Source organism: Mustela nivalis, assembly GCF_964662115.1.
Source record: "Mustela nivalis genome assembly, chromosome: 5".
Lineage (NCBI taxonomy): Eukaryota > Metazoa > Chordata > Mammalia > Carnivora > Mustelidae > Mustela > Mustela nivalis.
The window spans coordinates 39,622,109-39,648,963 of record NC_139024.1 but is presented as its reverse complement, the minus strand read 5'-3'; the positions used below and the strand labels follow the sequence as shown (position 1 = coordinate 39,648,963).

The 26,855-nt window shown below is 35.8% G+C and overlaps 1 protein-coding gene across 2 annotated transcripts in view; it reads right to left on the bottom strand.

Annotated features, from left to right (window-relative positions):
- The window catches only part of MAP3K7 (mitogen-activated protein kinase kinase kinase 7), a 74,775-nt gene that overhangs the window by 31,757 nt on the left and 16,163 nt on the right, over window positions 1-26,855 (bottom strand). Inside the window, exons 3-12 of one of the 2 annotated variants that reach the window (XM_082730555.1) lie at window positions 25,056-25,121; window positions 24,507-24,552; window positions 23,325-23,463; window positions 15,011-15,135; window positions 11,924-12,052; window positions 10,037-10,167; window positions 8,152-8,233; window positions 5,319-5,449; window positions 4,512-4,641; window positions 889-969 (exon numbers count right to left, since the gene is read on the bottom strand). In XM_082730555.1, coding sequence (XP_082586681.1) covers window positions 889-969; window positions 4,512-4,641; window positions 5,319-5,449; window positions 8,152-8,233; window positions 10,037-10,167; window positions 11,924-12,052; window positions 15,011-15,135; window positions 23,325-23,463; window positions 24,507-24,552; window positions 25,056-25,121 — 1,060 coding nt within the window. The remainder of the gene's footprint in view (window positions 1-888; window positions 970-4,511; window positions 4,642-5,318; window positions 5,450-8,151; window positions 8,234-10,036; window positions 10,168-11,923; window positions 12,053-15,010; window positions 15,136-23,324; window positions 23,464-24,506; window positions 24,553-25,055; window positions 25,122-26,855) is intronic. The other variant, XM_082730556.1, reaches the window with a different exon arrangement.

Here is a 26,855-nt window from a genome sequence, read left to right as displayed (position 1 = left end):
GTATAGAGTGCTGAGGAATTTACCCAAATCATGCCCATGAATATGTGTGGGGGAAATTGTATATTTCTTTTTGGGGAAGAGGTGGAGGAAAACCCAAAGCAGATGGAGAAATAAATGATAATTCTGATGACATATATTAACCAATAATGAAGGTTACATATGCCATTTAAGTTTCTGTCAAATGTGGTCATTTAGATTCATCTATGAAATTATTACCATAACAAATAAAAGAAATTTACCAATTTGAGATGCTGAAGTACCATGTGTGAGTTAGGTATAAAAACATGAAATTTGCAAGAAGATTCTCTTGATAGCATGTAAGAATCAGAATTGACCATGATTCTTTGGCAGGATACCATGTAGCTAATCTCATTTGGTTTTATTTTGTTTCTATTTTCTAGGTTAAGGCAAAATGGTATTTAGCAATTCTTTTTTCTTAACTTCAAATTTCACTTGCTCCCAACAGAAAGAGGCTTGGATAGGAAGCCTAGAGGGAACCCCAAAAGTAGAAAATAAGGAAGAAAAGGAGCCAAGGGACAACAAATATTTTTAGATAGTTGTTTCCTCTTTCTGCTGGGCGCAAAAAAGTCTTGGTTCAGCTCATCTGCTCATTTAAAAGCAGCGAGCAAGCTGGTAAAATTCTAGGCTAGTATTCTCCCTTCTGGGAAAAGGTTTACTACGTACCTCCTTTTTGGAGATTTAAGGTATCCTGTCAAGTCTGCTTCAGTATATATAAATGTATAGTTTTCAATCTGTCTTCCTAGTTACTGCATGCAAGGTATCTATTTTTATGTCCTAGATGAATTGGAGCAAGAAGCATTTTATAAGTACCAGGGCTCATTATTTCGGTCCCACAGCTATTAGACCACCTGAGTTGGTCTATGATACCTGATACGACGATCTCAGGGACATCCAGAATGTTGCCAAATGAAGCAGTTTTACGGTGGCCCCGTTTAGGCTTGGAATAGGCTGCAAAAACATATATATACAGTATACATGCAAACAACCACAAACAGTAACACAGAAAATGATTAACTACAAAAACAGAATACTTTTCAAATAGTTATGTTAATAATACTTCATGCAGAATGGCATGCAGAACTATCTAACTTTTTATCCATGCTTAGAAAAGGCATGATTTAGGAGAAATAAACTATCAATAAAGATGTTTCACATACTGGTTTTATTAGCAGGAAAAGAAAACAAAAAGGACAGAGACAAACAAAGCTGCAGGGTAATAACAAAGCTAAATTTCAACCATGTTCCCAGAAACAAACTACCTAAGTGAAATCACTGATAAGCGATGGGAGGGCTAGGATGAAAGTGGGAAGGGAGAGAGGAGTTAAAAAGAAATAAGCTGCCATATTTGTTTTAATCACACAAACACAGGAATAGATGTTCAAATCAGATGTTTCCTGAAGTGTGCTATAAAGTAAAATTTGTGATTCAATGTAATTACTGAATTAAAGTGTGAAATGTTTACGCTTTTGTAAATAAATATTTACATATACTTCTATTAAACTGAGTATTTACTGTACTTTCCAAAGTTCAAGGTGCTTTTCCATTAAATGTGAACAGTATTAAAAGCTGGAGAGTATGAGTTTTTCAAAGTAAGACAATCATAAAAAATCTGAACTATATAAAATTCAGTGATGTTCAACAGCATCTGTTCTATATTTAGAGAGGGTAGGATAATTTAAATATGGTTGTTTTTAAGCTAGTGAAATATCACTTCTGTAAGGAATAATTATAAACCAGTGCCTGACTAGAAAATTGACAATAGCAAAGATATAAAAACCGTTATAACGCCACTTCTTTTTTTAGAGTAGCAATCATTATTTAGCAGTTCTAACTTGAATGATATCCTTCAAGCGAAAAGGTTCCCCAAGTGTGAAGATCTATCACTGTGTGCACTATTCATCTGCCACTACACTGAGATGCCCTCACTCCACAGAAAAACACCTGTGATTCAGAGAGCAGGAAGGCTTGTTAGTGGCTGGTGAGCTTCATTCAACTTGATCATTTATAAAGATCTTCTGTGTGGCCAAGACTGCCAGTACCCTGCCAATCTCTATTCTTCCCTCCTTCTTAGCAACAGAACCCTGAAGTTACTCAGGACAGCAGTGTTCCCAGATAAAAAATCACAGATCCTTTTTTCCCTTGCAGCCATGAGTAGCCATTTGACCCTATTACTATAGCTGAAGGCATCTATATGGAAGTTTTAAGGGGAACTTCTGGTAAAGATCCTTGAAAGAGTCTGGGCATGGACCCTTTGGCCTCTCCCTAATTTTCCTTTCTTGCTGCCTAAACTGTGGATGTGATGACTGCCGATTATGATAGCTATTCTGGAGCACAAAGTAACCTTGAGGATGGAAGCCACACAAAAGGACTGTAGTCCAGAGACAGATGAGCTCAGGTACCTAATTATCCTAGAGCCTACCTTCAAATTTCTTTATGTGTGAAAAAGAAAGCTTATGTGTTCAAGACACTGTTATTCTGAATATTCCGTTACAGCTAGCTGATTCTAATGCTGATACAATCAGTGTTCATTATTAGATGAAGACAAGTACAGTATGATGGTCCTCTGGAAAACTTTCTGAAAAGAGCTCCACACAAAAGGGAGAATTTTCTATTTAGAAAACAAAACAAAACAAATGAACGAGAAAAAAGACCTAAAAAAAAACAAACAAACCAACCAACCTGGTTAGCTAAATTAAAAAATGTGTATGAAAATACATGATACATGAAAATACACATGTATACACATATATGGTTAAAAGACTAGAGGTAAATACACAAAACTGTTAAGTGTTTATTTCTTAGTGGAACAATTATGAAAAACAGTTTTTTTGGTTGTTTGTTTCCATTTCCACATTTCCCATAAAAGAAATGTATTTACTTTTATAATTAGCTTCCCTCTACCCCTGGAAGAACTGAAAGAAAACAAATTAAGCCAGCATTACTAAGCTGAAACCTGGTTAGAAAGAAGGTTACAAGTTCACTCAGGTAATAAAACATATACAATTGACCCTTGAACAATATGGGTTTCAATTGTGTGGGTCTAACTATATGTGATTAAAAAATATATCATATAGTATTGTAAATGTATTTTCCTTACAATATTCTTTTTCTTTTTTTAAAAGATTTTATTTATTTGTTTGACAGAGAGAGAAAGAGTACAAGCAGGGGAAGCAGCAGAGGGAGAGGGAGCCAGATGCGGGGCTCGATCCCAGGACCCTGGAATCATAACCCGAGCCAAAGGCAGATGCCCACCCAACCAACTGACACCCAGGTACCCCTATTTTCCTTACAATATTCTTAATAACATGTTCTTTTCTCTAGTTTACTTTACTATAAGAATACAGTAGAAAATACATATAATATACAAAACATGTGTTAACTATTTGTTACTGGTAAGGCTTCAGGTCAATATTAGTAAAGTTCTGGGAGAGTCGAAAGTTACATGTGAATTTTCTTTCCTTTTTTTTCTCTTTCTTTCTTCTTTTTTTTTTTTTAATGATTTTTATTTATTTGATGAGAGTGAGAGCATGAGGGGGTGGGGAGCAAAGGGAGAGGGAAAAGCAGGCTCTTCACTGAGTCTCTCTTCCCTGACATGGGGCTCGACCCCCTGATCCTCAGATCATGACCTGAGCTGAAGTCAGACACTTAACTGAGTCACCCAGGTACCCCTGGATTTTCATTTATTTATTTCTTTATTTAATTTTATTAGGTTTTATTTATTTATTTATTTATGTAGGGAGACAGCATGAGCCGGGGGAGAGGGGTGAGAGAGGAAGTGTGAGCTCAAGTAGACTCCCTGTCAGACACTCAAATGACTGAGTCACCCAGGCAGGCACCCTACATGTGGATTTTCAAATGCATGGCGGGTTAATTCCCCGAACCTGGGTGATGTTCAAGGGTCAACTGCAATTGTTTTTGTGCTAACCAATGCTTTTGTATTAATCCTTTTAAGAACTGAAAAAATGTAATTTAAATGCTAGCTTTTCCAAGATTGAATAAAATTACCATGATCTTTTATATAGCAATTAAAAGAATTAGCTACAGCCAACTTAGCTATTTTTGCTACTGGAAGGAAGAGGAGCAGATTGTAAGGCCAAATCATATTTGGATGTAGAGTACATTTTTCTACTAATTTCAAAACAAAGTATTTGCTATTATTTGAAGTCAGCACAAATTCTAGTAGAATCACTAAAAATCCTCTAAAACATTCTGGTTTTGGCAAAATTTCAATTTTCCACTTAAATTTTCAGTTCATGTTTGAGCTGAAAGAATTACATTTGATAAAAATATATTTTATGATCCAAATAATTTTACATGTCATATCTGCTTTATTTGGAACTGGAGAAAAACATATAAATTATCTGCTAGTATCTTGTAAGCCTATTTCCTGCTTTAAAAAATTTTATGACACAAAAAACCCAATACTCCCACTACTGAAACAAATAAAACTACTCTTTCTACTCCTCTTCAGATTTCTATTTCCTTTTTACCTGTGGTTGCAGCAATCCTGGCTTCTATTTCAGACATGTCAGCACTCATCCTTTTGCCCTCGGAGGTTGGGGGCAAGCTTTCCACGCTGCTCCCACGGGAAGCTCCCAAGCTTAAACGTCCTGATTCACTCTGTTAAAATTATAGGTCAATTTGAATTACTGAAGCTCTTTAAACTGAAAAATCCTGGGCAGCCTAGGATGAGAAAGATATCACCTGAGATCCTTAATGGATTCTGTTCTGTTCTGAAAGAAAAGGGAAATTTTAAGGGAGAGGAAGCTGCAAGGGTAAGGGACAGCAAGCTCCAGAAAGGGCCTTTAGGAAAGGGTAGTCACTGGAGTTGGGAGTTAAAGGCTACAATTATTAGTTAACCTAAATGCCACAGGTAAGATGGATGAAATCACTTAAAATACTTTAAAATCGATAATAGCAAAAATATATCTGGACAATATGAAATGACAGACTTAGGGCAAACTCCTTTAACTGGGTAGTAGAACCAAGAAATAAGCATTTTACTTTTTTTTTTAAGCATTTTTACATTTTTAATTAATAACCATTAAAGTTAGGGAACATCACAGGCAGGGAGCTGCACTGTTGGCAAAGGCAGCAAACATCAGAAGGGAAAATAATTTGATTAGTGATGATAAATGGTAGGAGAATCTCATTTTATGTCTCTATTCTTATCTGTCTGCTTCTGGAACAAGATTCAGCATTTGTATAATGGAAGATAACAAATAATTTCAGTTAGTATAAAGTTATGACTACTAGTAAGGTCATCACATAATTTTACTTTTAGTAACAAAACAAACCTGTTGCTTTGCCTGATTTTTCAACAATTTTGATTCTAAGCGTTTAATAGTATCATTTGTGGCAGGAACTTGCTCCATATTAGTGTCACTTTTATTACTGGTATTTGTAGAAGCGATGTCCATGAATGAGCCTAGGAAAGTAGAAATATTTATGACTACAGGTTGGGAATAATACAGAGGCTTCATTCAATAATATGAAACTTAAACTCTTTTCTAAACTAACAAGACATGAACAGGAACAAAATAAGACTTTTCAAGCCAATGAGGAAATCCAAACCCATTTTAAATGAATTTTAAGAATAACACAAAAAGGGAACCAAAATGTTTAGTCTTCTAAAAATCAAGGATGACTATAAGGTTCTTAGCCTCAGCTAGTAAATCAGAGCAGCCATTAATCAAAGTTGGGAAGACAACGGGAGAAGTAAATTTGAGGGGAATGTCAGGAACTTAGTTTTTGGAAAATGGGAAGTTTGAGTTCTTATTAAAGATTTGTATATATTTTGACAGAGAAAAACAGCGAAAGAGGGAACAAGCAGGGAGAGTAGAGTGGAAGAGGGAGAAGCAGGCCTCCTGCCAAGCAGGGCGCCCAACTAGGGGCTGGATCCCAGGACCCCGGGATCATGACCTGAGCCAAACTGCAGACGCAGTTCCTATTAGATATCAAGTAAGGAGGTGGATATAGGAGTATGAGGTTCAGGTCAGGGAGGGAAGAAAATATCAGCAAACAGATGGTAAACAGAGCTGTAATACTGGATAAGACTACTGAGGGAACGAGTATAGAGAGATAAGCAAAAGAATATTAATGACTGAGCCCTAGGCATGCTGACATGAATAGGTTGGGAAGATAAAATTACCAGCAAAGGAAACTATCAAGAAAGTGGCCAGAGATAGAAGATGGAAATCCAGGCTAGTATGATATCCAAGAGACCAACTAAAGAAAGTGCTACATAGAAGGAGAAAGTAATGAACTGTGTGAAATGTTGCTGAAAGCCAAAAAAAGATGAGAACTGGGGGCGCTTGGGTGGTGCAGTTGGTTAAGCATCCAACTCTTGGTTTTGGTTCATGTCAGGATCATGAGAAGGAGCCCCAAGTCAGGCTCTGTGCTCTTCAGGGAGTCTGCTTAACATCCTCTCCCCGTCTCCCTCTGCCTTTTCCCCCATGCTTATGGATGCACTTGCTCCCTCTCTCCCTCTGAAATAAATAAATCTTAAAAAAATGATGAGATCTGAAAATCATTTCAATTTAGTCATGTGGAGACAAATGGTGACCTTGACGAGAGCAATTCTGGAGTAGTGGTATAATAAAAGCCTCAATAGATTGGGCAATAGAGAATGAGGAATAGAGAAGCTAAGAGGATGCAAATACAGACTATATATGCCCTGAGAATGATTCCAGTAGAAAGGCTGGTGATACAAGGGGCTGAGGGAAGAACTGCTGCAAAGAGCAGATGGGATATAGTGCACAAGTAGACAAGCTTGCCTCTGGTGAGAAGCGTGGAGAGCTCAGCCATAGTAGCAAAAAGAACATAGAGCAGATGGGCACAGATACATAGGTAGGTGGGCAGATGTAGTGGGGGAGCCTCTAGGAGCTATCTTCTGATCATTCCAATTTTTCAAAGAAATAGGCAAATAGGATCAGCTAAAAGTGAGGAGTGAAGAGGAGGTATTTGAAGTTTGAGGAGTGAGGCTAAAGTGTAAAATCAAGTCATCTAGGCAAGAGGAGACAGACTGAACTATAGTACAACTGTCCAGCATCACTCTATCGCTAAAGCATTTGAAGACAGTAAACACGTGTTGTTTCTAGCCACATTCAGTTGCACAGTTACAGGCAATGGCAAGCCAAGTGTCAGACTGAACCATTTGTGGTTTAGTCAAACAAGCCTAAGACAAGAAATTATAATAACTATCTAGAAGTAAGTGAAGGGAGGATAAAAGGAAGGATCTAAGAGAACTGTGGCTCAGTGAAAAGATGGAAGGATCAAAGGCCTGAAAGTCACAGTACTTAAACAGGAACAGAGTTTGGAGGTGGTGGTAGAAACAAATAAAGGAGTTTTAGAGAAGTTCACTTTAGAATTCAGAGCAACTTAAAGGTTTTCAGTAAAAATAGAATTTGGGAAAAATATTAAACCAGCTTAAAATAAAGGTAATTATTTTTGAGGTGAAGGAAACATCAGCAAAATTATTTTTCTGTAAAAATAAAATTTTAAGTACAGGATAAATATATGTGTACATATGCACATGTATCTTTTAGTTGTAATTAAATTAATTAGTGCTTAAAATGCCATATATTTTGAAAAGCACAGTTTTTCTAAGTTAGAGACTTATTTCTACTGTCTCTTCTGATGATCACAAACTACAGAACCCACTACTACTTTGTATTTAGAAAACTAAGAAACTCTGAACTAAAAATAAGAGTTCTTAAATAAGAGTTTGTATAGACTCTTCTATAAAGACCAAAAAGAAGAGTGTTCATGATAAAAAATATGCAGTTTTTAAAATTTACAATGATTTCTAATATTATTTGATTTACCCATATCTGTGTAAAAATGATTATTTTTCAAATAAAGAATGACATTCCCAGCAATACAATATACTATCTTTTTATATTTAACTATACAAGAATTCTAAGACTTGGAAGCGAGACTTTAGTAACTCTTTAATCTGGGTACCTTCCTGAAGAATGATGCACCTGGAAATCCAAATTGCAGTCAATCATGTGAAATGAAGAAATTAAAATGCAAATGGAGACATCATTCATTGCCTCTTGATTATAATTTCATGGGAACAGAGACAAAAAAAAATCAAGTTATTACTCTTGCGATCTATCCATTTACCTGTACTGGTAGCAGAGTTGCTCTGTCCTTCATCTGAATACTGACAAGGGTACTGTAATGGCTCATCTGCTCCTGGAAAGTACTATATATGAAAAAGGAAACCAAAATTTAAAATTTCTTTAATACAAAATAAATACTGTAAGAATTAACTTGAAGAATACACATTAATTATTTCCTTGTCCTGGGAGGTGAAAGTGGCGGAGATGGTGCTTTATTTTCCCTATGGCATATACTGAATTTATAGAGGTCTAAACTCAGTATATGCCTTAAGTTTGTGAACTTGCAAAGATGATGATAATGTGCTACTCTTTTAAATTTCAACTGTGATCAATGCTGTGTATGTACTTAAGTAGTATCTATTTTACACAGAGCCTAGATACTCCTCAAGAAAACAGCAATATTTTTCCAGAGGAACATATCAAATATAATAGTATCATTTCTCATAATTAGGTAAAATGTACTTATGTTCTCATAGCACCGATACAAACTTTCAAATTGTTAAAATTATTGTCAGTCTGGCAACTGAGTTTGGTATGTCAGAGAATAATGGTTAGAATATTTTGAATATCAAAGACAGATTAATGCTGTTCCTCTATAAAATGGAGATACAATATTGGAAATTTTGCTTGTCAAAAATTAAAATTCAGGGGGCGCCTGGGTGGTTCAGTGGGTTAAAGCCTCTGCCTTTGGCTCGGGTCATGATCTTAGTGTCCTGGGATCGAGCCCTGCATGGGGCTCTCTGCTCACCAGGGAGCCTGCTTCCCCCTACCTCTCTGCTTGCCTCTCTGCCTACTTGTGATCTCTGTCAAATAAATAAATAAAATCTTAAAAAAACAACAACAACCTAGAATTCAGGGAAAAAAAGAAAGGTGTTCTTTTCAAATCAGACAAAGTGGATATGCGTACAATTACAATCTGAACAATTTATATATCCCAGTGTTTTAAGGTATCTTACTATGGAAACTAAGTTGTTTTCTTATAAGCACATCTTAGGGCCTAAAATTCTACATATAGCTGGTACCCACATATGATGGGTTAAACTTTAATCAAATTATTTCAAGCTTTGTTTGCCTAAATCATTTTCAGTAGAATAAACAAATCTTTGACCATCTAGGAAGTCTACATTTAAGGAGACTGAAAGGTTCTTCTACCGAGCAGAAATTATTCTATTGTTCTAAAATTCAGGCACTTTCATAAGTATGTGAACTTTTAAAGTCAAAGTACCACTTGGGAGATTTGTTAATGTACCAAAAACTAGAGGCCTAAAATTATTCAAATAATTTCAAGTGTCTGCTTATAGACTAAAAAATTTTGATAATCATTTGAAAGGATTCTTCTAAATTAAAAATTTCTATTAAATCCTAGATGTTTAAGTTTTTAATGGTACAAGAAAAGCTAAAAATATGTAATGAAACACCAAAAGATAAAAATCATGAAATACATGTGTCTGCGAATACAACCATTATATTGCCTTACATAAATTAGACTGCTTGATGAAGATTTATCCTCAAGAAAATTTCAAATTTAGTCTGTCAAGTATTAGAGTAAGAAAATACCCAAGTCCTGTATAAAGACATCTAATTTAGCCTCTCAGATTACAGATGAGGCAACAGGGCCCCACACAAACACATTTGTTCACTAAATTAAACAGGAGGAAAAAGTTCAGAAATCTAGTTAAGCTACCCTTCCATTATAAAGAACTAGATTTTCCCCCCAAAATAAGTCTTCTCCTCTGATTATATGAGTAATAAATGCCCATTCTAACTTGGACAATACAGGAAAGTATAAAGCAGAAAACAGCAATATGTCTTTTCACTTTAAAATCCCAAACTCAGTATATATCAAATTCCCCTAAATCCAAAGCCCCTCAAAAGAAGGATTATACCCGCATCAAGTGAGTCATTATTTTCACAATTTCCTCCATTGAAGGGCGCTGAGAAGGATCTTTAGACCAACAACGAGTCATCAGGCTCTCAATGGGCTTAGGTAAATTTTTGATCAGTGGTGGTCGAGTACCTATAATTGAAAATTAGAAGGGGAGAAAGAATGGATTTACCCAAAGAATGGTGTAAGCTTTTTATATGTACTCCCAATACAGTATTTATTTTATAGATCTTGTAATTTAAGATTTATTTTGGAATAATAAAAGTACATTTTTTAATCTATTAGGTTTACATTATATTTTCATAAGGGGAAGGTACACCTTTCGCAAAGTTAAATTAAAATTTTTATATGTAGTACAGTAGGAGTAAGACTGAGAAATAATATCTCATTTGTTCTAAACATCGTTCTTTTAACAAGTAATAATGGCTTAATGGGTGCTTTGAGGTAATCTTACTTGAACTAGGCAGGTTTTCAGATTCACTATAAAAATTTCAAATGTGTTTGAAAAATCACCTTCCATAACAGAAAAGTCATCAACTATGATGTTATACTCACTGATCTCTAAATGACTCTTTTGTCAGTGCCAGACCTTTCTGGCTGCTGTGAATCCATCACTTCACCAACTGAAAACTGTCAATTTTTGTGTAATTACCAAGATTAATAGAAAGGTCCCTAACTGAAAAAGAGCCTCAAATATAATGAAATCTTTGTAATTTTAACAAGTTAGTTCTTTTATTCTGTACTTCCCTGACAGTCAATTATTTACTGACAATTAATAAAAAAACAAAACACATTGTCTTAGTCAATGCTCCAGCTTTCTCTACAATGACATTAAAGGCAGTAAAATGAAAGACAGTACAGGAAACTAAAAAGAACACTTAGAATTACTCATATGATGGTACTGTTTGACAAGTCTATGAATGACCTAGTTAGGCAGGTATTTTTATGATCTGTGGAATAGTGTACTAAAATGCCAATAAAATTTAAATGCCATAATCACAATGATTATAACCAATTGACAGAAATTAAGTAATAGAGAATGATATAAAAATAAAAAAGGTTAAACAATTTCCCTCCATGAAGAGTTTATTTTCCCAAATCAAATGTGAAATAACTTGATTAATGAAGAATATCCTCAGTGGTTAGAAACATCACAACTACATGTCTAAAAAAAGCAGGAGGGATAAAGGACACTGAGTTCATAAGTCAATGTAAGTTAAAAATAGGGACACTGGGAATCAGGAAGATCTGGATGGGGATACCAGCAATACTTTACTAATCTAATGACCCTGAGTAACTTCCTTTTCCTCTCTTAAGTCTTGGTTTCTGTAAAATCGTATAACTGTTAAATGAAGCAATAACATACTCCCCTTATAAGGATGAATGAGAAGATAGAAAGAAAGCATACGTAAAGCACTTTGTGTTTTGCTTTTATGAATAGCTGAAGTAACAATTCTTATTATTCTTTGCTCCCTCAGGAGAAAAGGCTATACCTCCTCAATTACCTTAACCTTGATAAAGATTTTATTTATTTATTTATTTTTAAGTTTTATTTTCTCCACAGAGTCCAATCTGAAGTTTCTCTATTCCCTAGAGAAAGCCAAACTAGGTAGTGGGCTCTGTCTGTCTACTGATGGCCTTTCCTTAATTAGCAGGATCAGCAGACCTCCTCAGCCTTGGGCAAAGTACAGGACCACTCTCAGTACTGCCCTCCCTACCTGATTCTGGGGGTGAGAAGGAGGGTAGGAGACTGATGACAGCAAAGTATTCTGGTAACAAAGAATTGGACATTTTAATGTTAGAGGTAAATGGTCTTCTTTGGGGTAGATACAATTGTCCAGAAAGAAAATATACAAAATATATAAAAAAAAAATTTCTTTTTACGAACCGTTATGAACAGCCCACATGATACGGAAAGCTGGGCCACCAATCTCATCAAAGGGTTTCCGACGTGTTATCACTTCCCAAAGGATAATACCCCAGCTGAAGACATCACATTTTTCACTGTAATTGCTACCTAAAGAAAAAGGTGGTATAATTTCAAGACTCTTTTTCACATGACTTACAGGAACAACTGCTTTCATAAATTTTTAAGAATGAGCGCTATGTACAAAAACAGGAGGATGCTGCATGTATAGCTGAGAAATTACTCTTTCTTAATTTCTTAAGTAACTTAAGTCTCTGTAACAAAACATTTATTTATGAACTGAATATTAATGATGCACTAAAAAAATCCACTTTAGAAAGGTGGTCATTTTCTACCTTTTCATGGAGAGCCACAGGATTTGTCTTTTATTTATTCACTTTCACTTTCTGTGGGGCAGAGTATAAGACATTTGTACTTTCCTTTCTTTCATTTTTTTTTTTTTTAAGATTTTATGTATTTATTTCATAGACAGAGATCACAAGTAGGCAGAGAGGCAGGCAGAGAGAGAGGAAAGGAAGCAGGCTCCCTGCCGAGCAGAGAGCCCCATGGGGGGCTCGATCCCAGGACCCTGGGATCATGACCTGAGCTGAAGGCAGAGGCTTTAACCCACTGAGCAAAGGCACCCCTCCTTTCTTTCATTTTAAGAATTTAATTTCATTCTTAAATTTTCCTACCCCATTCATTACTCTACTATCATAGCGGAAGAAATTTCTAATTAAATGATAAAACTTTCTTTTCAATATCTGGCAAGACAAAAATTCTTAATTTGCAAACTTTAAAGTTGTAAGCAGTGAAAATGATGGATAACAAATTTATAGTAAGCAGATTATGCTACAAAATTTATAGGATCACTAAACTGGGCCAATTAACAAAATAAACAGCAAAAAAACCTGCCCAAACCCCTAAAATCCATGTAAGAATGACTATAGTACCACACATGCACTAAGAAGTACACTGTAAGCACTAAAATATTAAAGTCCAATTTGGTAATAGGGACTGACATCTTTCAGAAATGAAGAAATCACTATAGCCTTACAGTATGAACTTTATTACTCTGAATTATTTCTGGCCTCTGGTATAAGTAAGTCTTTTTGCTCTTCACATTACAGCAATACTTTGTGATTTGATCTCACAGAAAAGCATTTTAAATGAATTGTTTCAGGGGTGCCTATCTGGCTCAGTCAGTTAAGCTTCTGCCTTCAGCTCAGGTCACAATCCCATGGTCCTGGGATCGAGCCCCATACAGGGCTCCCTGCTCCATGGAGAGCCTGATTTTCCCTCTCCCTCTGCTTGACACACCCTCTTATCAAACAAATAAATAAAATATTTTAAAAAATTGTATAGTTTTAAATCAATGTATTCTGTATATGAACTTAAAAACAGGAAGCACTATTTAATTTTGTACAATTTAACATCTGCTGGTTCATTCACTTTTTAACTGAATTTTATGGCAAAACAGTTCCACTCAAGAGACCAACTGCACGGCAAATTTCTCTTTCTCTCAGGTGGCTAAAAACAAAGAAACAAACTTTGAATTCATCAAAAATAAAAGACATAAGCTATAATCAGAATCTGATTACTGAACATGTCTGAATTTAATGGACATACTTTCTAACACACAAATCACACATCTTCAGTTCAACTTTTCTCATTTAAAAGATAACTTGATGTTTTCATACAGAAAGGTATTATGGAATTTATGGATTGTTCTTTTAGAACTTGAGTGAAATACAGAGATGTAAAAGAAATTAAACATCTCATCCTTTACTAGTCTTTCTCAGTATCATATTTCTACCAAATTACTTGCAATCCTTTTAAGGCATGTTCACTGAGACTGTCAGTTTTTAATTGCTAGGAAATCAATACAAAGTACAGCTGATTCTTGTTATTCTTGGTGTTCATGTTCTATAAAGTTTCTGTGAAGACTGGACTAGTGAAAGCTGAGTCATTTGCTCATGGGGGCAATCAGGGTTAGGTTCCCGTGAACCTCCTAATGTCACTGATCAGTATATAACCTTGTTTCATATGGATTTCTGTTAAAGACACCTTATTTAATATATATGTGAGTTCATTAACATTAACCTCATGGAACAGCACTATAACTCATGTCTGAATAAAGATTAGCTAGCATATTTCTCTGTTAAGACATATCACAGCCTTGTTATACTTAGAACCACTAGAAAGCACTTCAATGCTGCTCTTGGAGGCCATCTTAAACAGCGAAATCACCAACAAAAAGCACATAAAAATGAAAAAACCACAGCACTAAGCAGATCATTAACATGACACAATATAAGAGCCGAAATCAGAAGGCAGTGTGTTGTCTTTCTACTTAGCTGGGAACATATGTTGGACGACTCAAAATGTTGCCCTGCTCTATACATGCCTGCAAATAACCATGAAATCACCATGAATACTGTTTTTCAGGTTAAAAATAGGCACATTTTATAGTTGCAGTAGGTGGAATATGAACATGAGGCTTGAATGTACATATACTTAAACTTGCATAGGACACTGCATTAGTCACTACATAGGTCACAAATCTTGCTATGAGATTTAAGATCTTGAGCTGTATTTATTTACTGCCTCTTAGACTTTAATACAGTTGACCTGTGAATACTTGTATGAATTGCAGAGGTCTACTTAAATGTGATTTTTTTTTTGAGAAATACAGAACTACTATAAATGTAGTTCCCTTACTGTTTTCTTAATAATACTTTCTTTTTTCAGTTTATTTTCGTGTAAGAATATAGAATATAATACATACATAAATATGTGTTAAAAGGCTGTTTATTTTGTCACTAATGCTCATGGTCAATAGTTGTCTTTAAGTATTTAAGCTTGGGGGAGTCAAAAGTTACATGTGGATTTCCAACTGCACAGGATGGTTAGCACCAATAACTTCTATGTTGTTCAAGGGTCAACTGTATATCCTTTCCAGTATGTATTGTGCAGAAATAAAACCACTGAAACAGGGTAAAGCCATAAACACACTCTGGATGTACAGAGAAGGGAGATTATCAATCACGACATGCTTTTGTTATTTACCTTCAAAAACCTCAGGTGCCATCCAAGCAGCACTCCCCTTGTTATTGGTCATATGAGTCTGAATGTCACAGGCTGTACCAAAGTCACAGATTTTTAATACTGTCCCGCCTGCAACCAGCAGCAAGCTGTTTACAAAACAACAAAAACAAAGGTTGTAAGACCAACACTTGATTATCTACAATAAAAGAGGAGGCATTTGTGGTAATAGAAATGGTTAAGCAAAATGTCATCAACTTTTGTCAAACACTTCTTGGTCACTCTAATAGCTCAATGGTTCAGAGGAATATTAGCAAAAAATAAATTACCTTAACCTAGTTCTCAGGGAGACTGCTAGATCCACATTTTGATGTCTTCATCTCTATCTTCATAATCTTTCCTGACTATACATCTCTCTGGGCCAAAATAAAATATGGATTTAAAAAAGTTCTAGTAGGTCAACATTATGTGTTCTAAAATGGAAGTAAATGGATATCAATACTTTTCTAAGTCACTTGTCCCCTAAATTCAATTTACTTATTGCAGTGTTTTTCAAGCCAATGGGCTGTAGGTGGAAGTGATGTACTTCCCTTTTAAGCTTGGCCATAAAAATCTCTCACATATATATATTCCTTTTCCTTTCTTCATATGCCATATGCAGAGGATTTTGAGCTACAAGGAGCCTGGGATCCTGAGCCACCACATGAGAAACTCACTATTTCATTTTGGACTTCACATGAGTGAAAAAAAACCAAACTTGTATTTTGTAAAACCATGAGATTTCAGAGCTTACCTACTGTTAACAGTGCAACTCTAACTGATATAAGAAACTGGTATAGAAGTGGATGCTGCTATAACAAAAATCTAATATATTTGATATTAGCTTAGCAACAGGCAGCAAGAAAGCTAAAACTGGAAGCTGGAATGATACAGACCCATGTAATGACATGGCAAAACGTTTTGTAAAAATTGTCTCCTATGATAATCTGTGGCCTTGAAGGACTAGAAAAGCTGACTGCTTCTAAACTCCAAATAGCAGGAAATAAGACTGACAAACGCCCTTAAGACTCAATACTGCAACAAAGAACAAATTAAGAGAAAGCACTTCCACCTGAACGTAATAGTTTAATTAAAACGTTCCATTAAGAAAAGGCAATGTGGCCAGAAATCAAATAAACCAGGTTCAATATTTTGCCTAAGAAAGAATTCTGGTAATAGTCACAGGCGTATGAAATTGACTGGAACCAGGGTGATCATAAGCCTACTCTTGAGGAAATTAATACTGTCAAATGAACCACAAATTTCTAAATAAGACTTTTGATTATTTTGAGTCTTACAACAATCCTCAGGAGCCCAGATTTTCATAACCAGTGTGCAGCTGGGAAATCTGTACAGCTTTGGAGGAGAGTATACACCAATACCCACATTTGGCATGGTATAAAGAATGCACAAGGGGGAACCCACAAAGGGTGAAGCTTGGAATCATGAGCAAGGGATAAGGGAGTTCCTTTTCAAGGGCCAAAGGTCTGATCAAGACCTCTCTAACAAATCCAGGGCAGAGGGACCAGACAATGCCAAGACTTCACCCCTAGAGACTAGGAACTACTGTATGCCTCCATGCTTCCCTTTCCCCAGTGGAAAGTTTTACTGATTGTGCCATCTTTTAGTTATTATGTATTGGGTGAATGGGGAGAGAGAGAAGTGACAGACAACTTGTCCTTTCAATTCATTTGTTTCCAAACTATGGAAGGCCACATCCAGACCAGGTGGAGGACTGCATGTCATCCTGAGCTGTTCATCCGGATGGTGAACTGGATGGTGACTCTTAGAGCCTTTGGGACGTTTAACTGGCAAAGAGCTGTGAGTGGTTCTAACCGGTGGTTAGAGCAGTAAATACTCTGGGTGACTGGGACTGGCCATCGCTCATAAAAGCCATCCCCTTCTTCCTCTGGGGCATACAAGACATTTCCCAACTTCTACTGTAGGTAATTATACCTAAGACTGGGTTGTGGCCACTGATACGTAGGTAGTGGGAGGGTCACTTCCAGACCTTGTTCAAAAAACCTCTCATACAGGATCACCATTCTGTTTATCTGCTGGCTGAATGCTCAAGTTCCCAAAGTCCTGGATGACGGCAGAAGTACAAAACGGAGGGAGCTTAACTGGGTCCTTGAATGACAATATGGAAGATCATTTGCCAAACAGGAACCCCTCTTTTGGATTTCACATGCATGAGCAATAAATTTCTCTTATGATAGGCCCAGTATTAGCTACAAAAGCTGGTTTTAACTAATATTCCTAGCTATTAGGATTCCTTTAAAGAAACTGATACTCAGAGTTTTAGGTTTTTTTTATATCCCAATGTAACTTATTATTCCTATAAAAACTGAAATCAATATAAAGCATTTTAAAAGTGTAAAAGAGGGACGCCTGAGTGGCTCAGATGGTTGGACGACTGCCTTCGGCTCAAGTCATGATCCTGGAATCCCAGGATCGAGTCCCGCATCGGGCTCCCAGCTCTATGGGGAGTCTGCTTCTCCATCTGACCTTCTCCTCACTCATGCTCGCTCTCACTCTCAAATAAATAAAATCTAAAAATAAAATAAAATAAAATAAAATAAAAGTGTAAAAGAACTATGAAAGTAAAAGACAGTTTTATTACCTTACTCAAAAGTTAAACATTTAAATGTGTAAAACACTCTCTATATCATTACCTAAAAAGCTGAAAGACTTGTTTTCTATAAAGAAATAATTCTTTATTTTGAATCCCTTTTAACCACCTTCTCTTACACACAAAATATATTTTTGGTTTTACATAGCCAACATTTATTTTAATTTATTTTTACTTATTTTGTTTCACCATTCCTTCTTGAATCTTATACTTGTCCTACATAACCATTTTCTTTCTATCCCAACTACCTTCAATTAAGGTCCATTTATAGTGAATTCTCTCAGGTTTTGTTTCAAAACATCTTTAACTCCCACCCTTCTCCTTAGAAAGTATTTTAGGGCAGGTACACTATTTTCTCTCAGCTCTGTGAAGTTATGATTCCAGTTTTCCAGATTTTACTAATGGTGCTGGAAACTGTACTTCAGTCTGTCAATACTTTGTAGGCAATCTCTTTTCTGATCAGCTGATTTAAAAATCTCCCTTTTGTTTTTGCTCTTCTGTAGCTTCACTAAGGTGTGTCAGAGGGTAGACTTCATTTATCCTGTTTAGAAAACATACCTTTGTCCAGAAAATTCCTGGCCAATCTCTCTTTCTCTTTTTAAAAATATTTCATTTATTTACTTGGTGGAGAGAGAGAGAGGTCACAAGTAGGCAGAGAGGCAGGGAGAGAGAGAGAGGAAAGCAGGCTCCTTGCTGAACAGAGAGCCTGATGCAGGGCTCGATCCCAGGACCCTGAGATCATGACCTGAGCCGAAGGCAGAGGCCTAACCTATTGAACCATCCAGGTGCCTGTAATCTGAGTCATAAACTCTCTCCATCCTATTTTCTTTTACTGGAGTTCTGTGCTGTTAGTCCTGTCTTTCCTTTCCCTGTGTTCCTTAACCTATTGTTTTTCTCATTTATTTATTTGTTTGTGTTGCATTCTGGGTAGTTACAGATATATCTCACAGCTCCCCAATTCTCTTGTCACCTATTTCAGATCTGCTAGTTTAAATTTTTAATTATTCTTAAATGTATTTTGTTCTTTTGGTCATTTTGTATAGTTTATTCCTTGCACACTTTAATTCCTTTTTGGGGGTAAATTATATAAGCATATTTACTTTATATTTCATATTGATAATTCCAAATATCTGGAGTCTTAATATTTGAGGGCTTACTTCTGCTTTCTGTTATTTCTGCTAACTTTTACCCAAGGTAACTTGGACCCTTATGGATGTGGTAATTTTTACTGTGGCTTCATATCTGATCAATTTTAATCTGGAATAATTAAAATCTGGACTGAAAACATAGGACTTTATTTTTAAATTTTTATTATTTTTAAAAAGATTTTAATTATTTATTCGTCAGATATATATATATATATATATATATATAGAGAGAGAGAGAGAGAGAGAGAGAGACAGAGGGAGAAGCAGGCTCCCCACTGAGCAGGGAGCCCGACGTAGCACTCGCTCTCAGGACCATGAGATCATGACCTGAACCAAAGGCAGATGCTTAAACGTCCGAGCCACCCAGGCGCCCCAAAACATAGGACTTTAAAATGGAGTTTCACTTACTACTAGATGCCATGGGACACTACCAATCCCAAAAAACATTTAATCTATTTTGTTGGGATTTTTCTGGATTGTGCAAGCAGGGCAAATTCAACTCGCAACAACATATGGGGAGACCTCTGTTAAGAAATAAATGTTTGCCTAGTCAGAAAACTGGTATTTTTTCTAGCCCACTTTTAAGTTGCTCCCTCCAGGGATCCTAAATTTATGGAGAGATCTCAGTTCTGCTACTTCATCTGGTGCAGAACACAGGACCTTACCTGCAATTACACAAGAGCCATTAACACCAGGGCTTTACATTTTTTATAATGACAGCTCACAAATCTTTAGCTTCCATGCTTGGATTAAATTCTCTCAGGATTGAAAATGGAAAATGCTTTCCATTTTTTGCCCTGATGATTTCTCTTTTCTTATAAGATCACCTATATATGTAAAAGGATATTTGTTGTCATACACATTTATCTCTGGGTGTTTGTTGTAGGATGGATTTTCAATTGATCTGGTTCGCCATACTCTGGAGTGTCAAAATTCTTATCATGTGAGCATAAGAATCAAAGCCACATTTCTATACAATCTCTATCAGCACACACAGGTTGTTAGGATTTAAATGCATAGATACCATGGCTTAACTTTATGCGGTTTTCAAACCAGGGTATGAAACCTTGCCATTATATCAGTGTATGCCAGGATAAGTGACAGGGAGCCTACAAAGCCTTAGGTTAAAGCTAGTACTTCTCCATGGACCATCATTTTTACTCAGTTTTAAGTATTTTTAACATCCTAACATTGACTTTAAAACAAATAACATAATATATGCAGGTGAAGTAAAATGTGCATACAAAATTCCTAAAGAAGGGTTATTTGGGCTCTATCCCTAGTCTTAGAATGGCTGAGGTTACATTATATCACAACTTTGTTCTGAGGGTTAGGAAAGTTTGAGAAGCACCAACTTAGGGCATTAAAAACTATGCAGAATCTCAAAACATTAAAAGACTGAGTAGCACTCTGTTTTCTAAAAACAGCTCTACAAATCAAGTCTTCTGAGTCTAAGAGTGTTTATAAGATCAAGAATAGTTTCAAGTACTTACTTAAGAGATAACAAGAATATTATTTGTCTATTAAAAATGAGGCTAAAAAATAAAGAAGTAAATATTTGAATACAGTGATATGAGAAGATGTCCATGTAAGTGAAAAAAGCAACATTACATACAGTATAACCCATACATTGTTAAAAAACAGAACAGTGGTTACCTTTGAGGAATAGGAGGCAGGAAAGACTTGCTTTATATTTTTCTAACTATTTGAATTTGTTTTTAATCAAAAACATGTATTATTTGAGAATAACAACATATAATTTAAAGAAAAAAGTAAAACAGCCTCTAAGGAAGAAGACAAAAAATGGTCCTTATTTTAAATGTCTTTATTTTTAAGATACTTCTAAAAATGTTCAAACCCAAAACCATTCTTATGCTTTGAATATGTCTGTGGGAGGAACATAACTCTTATTATGGTTAGAATAATTTAATGAAAGATTTCCAGAAAATTTTCTGAATTTAAGATTCTGATTTTCCTAGGTGCTATATTACCCAAGTATATTCACCAAGTAGTATACCCTTACTTAGGTTTTCCTCTTGATGACAAACAGACATAAAGATAAGTTGTACCATCACACTGTAGTAATATTCAATAGCAGTATATGGAGTCCACTGAAATTACAATTTTTATATATTCTTTATATATAATTTTCATATTAAAATTCTAACTGGAGGGGCGCCTGGGTGGCTCAGTGGGTTAACGCCTCTGCCTTCGACTCAGGTCATGATCCCAGGGTCCTGGGATCGAGCCCCATGTCGGGCTCTCTGCTCCGCAGGGAGCCTGCTTCCTCCCCTCTCTCTCTCTGCCTGCCTCTCTGCCTACTTGTGATTTCTCTCTCTGTCAAATAAATAAAAATCTTTAAAAAAAATAAATAAAATTCTAACTGGAGAGATTATTTAGAAATTAGTTTCTTTTTAGTTCAATGACTGATAAACCAGATAAACTGCTATACACATTTCCATAATGTCACAAATACTCCTATAGTAACTGAAGTGGAAAGAATGCTAAATGCAATTTCCCTTTATATGCACATCAACAAAAAACTTCCTGTTTCACTGTTCTTGTTCCGGCTCTAACTACTCTTTACCCAACAAAAGAACAATAACTGGTTTTCCTTGTTTCATCTTGATAGATTCAATTTTTTCTGAATGACTTTTACATTATTATTATTATTTTAATTAGTACTCCTTCACTAAGATTTTAATATGTCACTAGCCATGAGCATGATATTCAAGGCTCACTGAAATATGCACCTAAATGTTCTCTGTAGGCTTACATTCACACAGTTGGGATAAAAAACACACTTTTATTTCTGAAGTACATGCGATCGAACCTGCAAAAGATGAATAAAACAGGGCACAAATTGACATTATATAAAATACCTAACCAAATCATCAGGTGCCTTCTTTATATGCCATTCAGAGGAATTCTTCCTGACCAAAGAATCCACAGGTTTTCCAGTGACAATAACATAGTACATGTGCTTGTATATACAATTTCATATGAAAACACAGCCATTTCAAAGAACCTTCTTCCCAGTACATTCTGAAAAATCAGTTTTAACTCTAAAGCCCAGTTTGTATACGGATGTCCCAAAGATAATCTGAAATACTACAGCATGAGTGCACACATAAGGATGCCCAAGAGGTATGCATGACCTAAGCCAGACTTCCTGTAAATATACAGATGGTATTTATTAGCAGAAATTAGAGACCCTATCTACAAATGATTTTAGTAGGACATAATTGGTCTAAGTAGGTTCAGTAAATACATCTAATATTTATGGATTTATGGAATATGGGTAGATGGAGAATGAAGGTAGTTATTTTAGTTGTAAAATTATGGAATAGAAAAGATGTTGGAAAACTCAAAAGACTTCCTTTTGTGAGATATTTTCATGTATATTGTTTAGAAACAGTTATTTCAAACCTGAAATGTGACCTAATGCAGAAGAAAAGGGATACTTTTGAAGAGTTCCATCTGATAGTTTCTGGATCTTTCAGAAAAAGATGCTATGTATCTGATGCTTGCCTATATCTTTTGAATCATTAGTCGATTTGTTGCTGGATAGGAGCTATGATTCTCATTAATTTGTTTTGATAATTCAGCTGTGTGTTAAGAGAAGCAAAAGAGGACTCATGCTTCATAAAAAAGAAGACAGACAAAGTGGTTTCTTCTTCACTATTCAAGATAGGCAGCTAAGGCAATAGCCTCAAGGAGTCAAGTTAAAAAAATGTATGTCATGAATCTGGGTCTTAAACATTATTTGACCAGGGACCTGGGGCAAGAGAAATCAGTTTAAGTCTGAGAGTAGAAATAAGGTACACTAGTGAGAACAGTCATTCCAAGAGCCGAAACCTATGTAGAACGTATCAGATCAGACATGAGAGTGACAAGTTGTACCCAGAAGGGACACTTTAAAGCTACCTGTCAAGAGAATCCAATATTTGAGACTGATTTCCTAGGGGAAACCTCTTACATGGGGACTGATGTGGTGGCAGGGGGAGTGGTAAGAGAGAGAATGGAATGTGGACTTCTTTTTAACTCTGTCACAAGTGGATAAAGAAGAAAAAAAAAAATCTGAGAGAAAAGGGGACAACCCACATGTGTGTTTTCTTTAATGGAGTACCTATGCAAACAAAAAAACCCCTAAAAAGTTTTAGCCTTCTAAAGTACTTATTTAGGGAGTTTTAAAATTCTTTCAAAGTCCTAGAATACTTAATATATAGAGCAGGCACAAAATAAGATTTATAGGCTAACCAACTGTAGAAGTATGCTAATCTACAGCAAGAACTATTAAAATAAAAATCTGATGAAGATTTAAATCCTAGTAAAGACAACATTTTAAAAGGCAAACTTAGAGAAATGACTAAATAATGAAGGTGAGTTAAAAATAAACACTCTCAAACCAAGCCAAAAAGGAAGAGAAAAGATCAAGTCAGGTGCAACAATTAGCTTGAATTAGGAAGTGGGTGGAGGGCTGGGCGGTAGAGACAGACACCATACTATTAGAACTTACTTTGGTGGTTTCAGGTCCCTGTGAATTAGAGCTTTGGGTTGCATGCTGTGAAGATAAGCCACTCCTTGGGAACACTGTAAACACCAACTCATTGCATGGGCAGCAGTGTAATATGGCAATGGTTCAGCACCATGCAGCACTGCAAAAGAAAGGCACAAACTAAAAAGAACTTTATTGCATATAAAAAAAGACAAGGTGAATGTGAGCACTATTGGAATACATGACTGGGTAATTTTCTACTCATGCTCCCATCACTTCTGCTTTTAATTCTTTTCTAAATACAAAGATGGAAATATCTAATAATTTCAAATGGGTAACTATCACATAAGCACCTACAATGTAATAGTACTTCTATTAAATGTTACACTCGAGCAAAATTAATATGAATCATCACACTTTTCCACATTGACAGTCTTTCACACAATAATGTGACTTATAAGCAATGTGATGGCATACTACTGTAAGAGAAGTACAGAGAAGTAGTACAAAAAGAAAACAATGTGTGTCAAGATACTTAAAATTATGCTTTCTACAATAGCTAAAAACTAGAAATAGTTCAACCAAGTAAGACAATGGAGTATTAGAGATACCCATCAATAATGAACACATGGGCAATGAATATAAGTAAAAATTTAAATAAAATGGTAATTAAAAAAATACAACCATTTATTTTATACAATTGCAACAATTAATATACTTACTATATGGTTGGTGTTTCTTAAGAGTGAAATAGTTATCTCAGTTCTGTAAATATAACTAAATGACCTAGTTTCTTTGTTATAATTAAAATGTTTTCTGAAGTTTTCACAATTTCATTTTTTGTAAAGAGAGCAAATTAAGAGGAATGAAATGGAAGAAAGTATGCTTAAAGAGTTCTCAAATGAGGAGGCTCAAAGCTAAGAGAGGACAAAAAGAAAAACATTAAAAGTATGAAGATATTTTAAAATCTATTTAAAAAGCAAATTTTACTTGACTTAAATGCTTTTAACATTATGAAAAGTACCATCAATTGAAAAGATTGATAGATTTCTAAATTTCACATACTAGCAGATTTATTTTTAATTACCTCCTTTTGAGATTTTGAAGGTAAGCTATAAAGAACATTAAGTAACTAACAGTGTATATGAAAAGCTTTTCAATGATTTTACTCTATTAGATAAAGGCAGGTCTAATGACACTCACCATTATATAAAGAGCCCCCTTCAGCATATTCCATCACAAGACATACCTAAAAGAAACACATGTCAGTATAATTAACCACAGGGCTATAATATCTTAGGTGACTTGAGAGAGAACCGAGTTCAATCTTTAATTTTACAAACGCACAAGAAATGATTCCTTTGATTTCTGCTATGTGAATGGTACTAATGGGAAAAAGAAGGGGATCTATGATCTAAGGCCTTGTCTTGTAGGGGCCCACTGTTCAAGAATGCAGGTGTGTGTAAAAAGATAATTGCCCAAACTCTGAAAGCTTTCTCCAGTGCTGAGTAGATGCTGGCACAGAACATCATGAGCCTCATAAGATGAGGTTAGTGGGTAAGACCACCCAAGATAACTCTTGCAATATACTGTGTGGCTAACAGACTACAAACAAATACATAAAGGGTAATTTTTACACTTTTAATTTAAGAAAAAATAACAAATCAAAATAGCTTCATGAACTACACACCTGCGAACATTTACTATGTCAATGCTTACAGACAGGTGACAATGAAAAAGTGACAAACTTACTGGATTCAAGCAGGCTCCATATAGCTTTACAATATTAGGATGGTTCACACGGGATAACTGTCGAAGCTGTAACAAATTAAGGTTTCTTTTAAAAGATGCTAATTTTTGAGGAATTGATTACATTATGTCATTACAATTTTAGGGTATATAAAACATTAGTTTAATCATTTAACAATCATTATTCACTATGTAGCAGGTGCTGTGTCATAAAATGCCTGCCCAGAATGGAAAAGATTTCCTGCCCTGGAGCTCTCGCACTTTACTTGGGAGACAGACATGTAAACGAGTAACTAAGGCAAAATGCAAAGTGCTATTAACAGGAGTATGAACAAGCCATGATAAGTACAAGTAAGAAAAAATAAACTTTAACAAGAAATGTTAGTACACCAACCCAGAAAGGGCACTGAGCTTAGTTATCCAAGGCAAACGAAGCTATGTCACCATCATCATCTTCAGAGTTAGGGCTGCAGAGCCTACCTCACTCTGTGCCAGGTCCTGGTGGGCATTTAACAGATACTATGTAATTCTCACAACTCTGCAAGGTAGGTATTGTCATTTCTGCCTATAAGAAAAGAGACCTTTGGGGCGCCTGGGTAGCTCAATCAGTTAAGTGGCTGCCTTTAGCTCAGGTCGCGATCCCAGTGTCCTGGGATTGAGCCCCATCTCAGCCTCCCTGCTCAGAAGCGAGCCTGCTTCTCCCTCTCCAGCTCCCTCTGTTTATGTTCCCTGTTATTTGTTATAAATAAATAAAATCTTAAAGAAAAGAAAAGAGACCTTTAAGATAAAGTTCAGACAGGGCTAAGGGAGAGGTTAAATAACCTATTGCTACTGCCAGGGTTTCAGCTTTGGTTCATCCAACTTAAAATCTGTACTCTTTCTGTGTATGTGTACGGTCTTCTTCCTTCTCCCATCTCTTGAATTAATCGCATCCTCTCCATTCCCACTACCACTGCCTTAGTAATTCTATGAATTGCTGCAGTAATCACTATGATATTTTCCTAGCTGTTCTTCCTACTTCCTAATGATAGTACCAGGTACCTATGCAAATAATCCTCCCCAATCCAATGAATCACACTGAGGTCAGTGAGAGGTTTGGCTGTACTGTTTCTCTTGCTCTACACCCCAAACTTCTATTAATGTGTCCCCCCCAAACTGCACTTACTCTTCCTTCTCCTCTCTTTTCTGTCTTTTCCCCTCTCTCTTTTCTATTATCCACACTATACAGCTGGCTCATATGAAGGTTAACCTTTTTACCAAATGTCACCAGAAAGCTCTATTTCTCTATAGTCAACACTTGCATATTTTCAGTCCTAACACAAAAATTACTATTTATTATATTCATTTATTATACAAAAAATATATTTATTGTATTTCATCTTCTAAAGGTTTAGCACTTAGCTTCGGATAGCACATAATTTAAGAATTTCTTTCTTTCTTTCTTTAAGATTTTATTTTATTTATTTGTCAGAGAGAGAGACAGCACAAGCAGTGGGAGAAGCAGGCAAAGGGAGACGCAAGCAGGCTCCCCACTGGGCAGGGAGCCCAATGTGGGACTTGATCCCAGGACCCTGAGATCTGACCTGAGCCGAAGGCAAACATTTAACCAACTAAGCCACCCAGGTGTCCCTTAAGCATTTATTTCTGCTCCTTCCCCAAATCCTACCAAGATAATACAGACATTTTTTCAAGGCACAAATTTAGAAGGATTAAGAGAATGTCAAATGAGGAAACAGCACATTTCTGAAAGCTATTAAGCAATGACTAGCAGTAACTGACACAGCAAACCTAAAAAAAAAAATG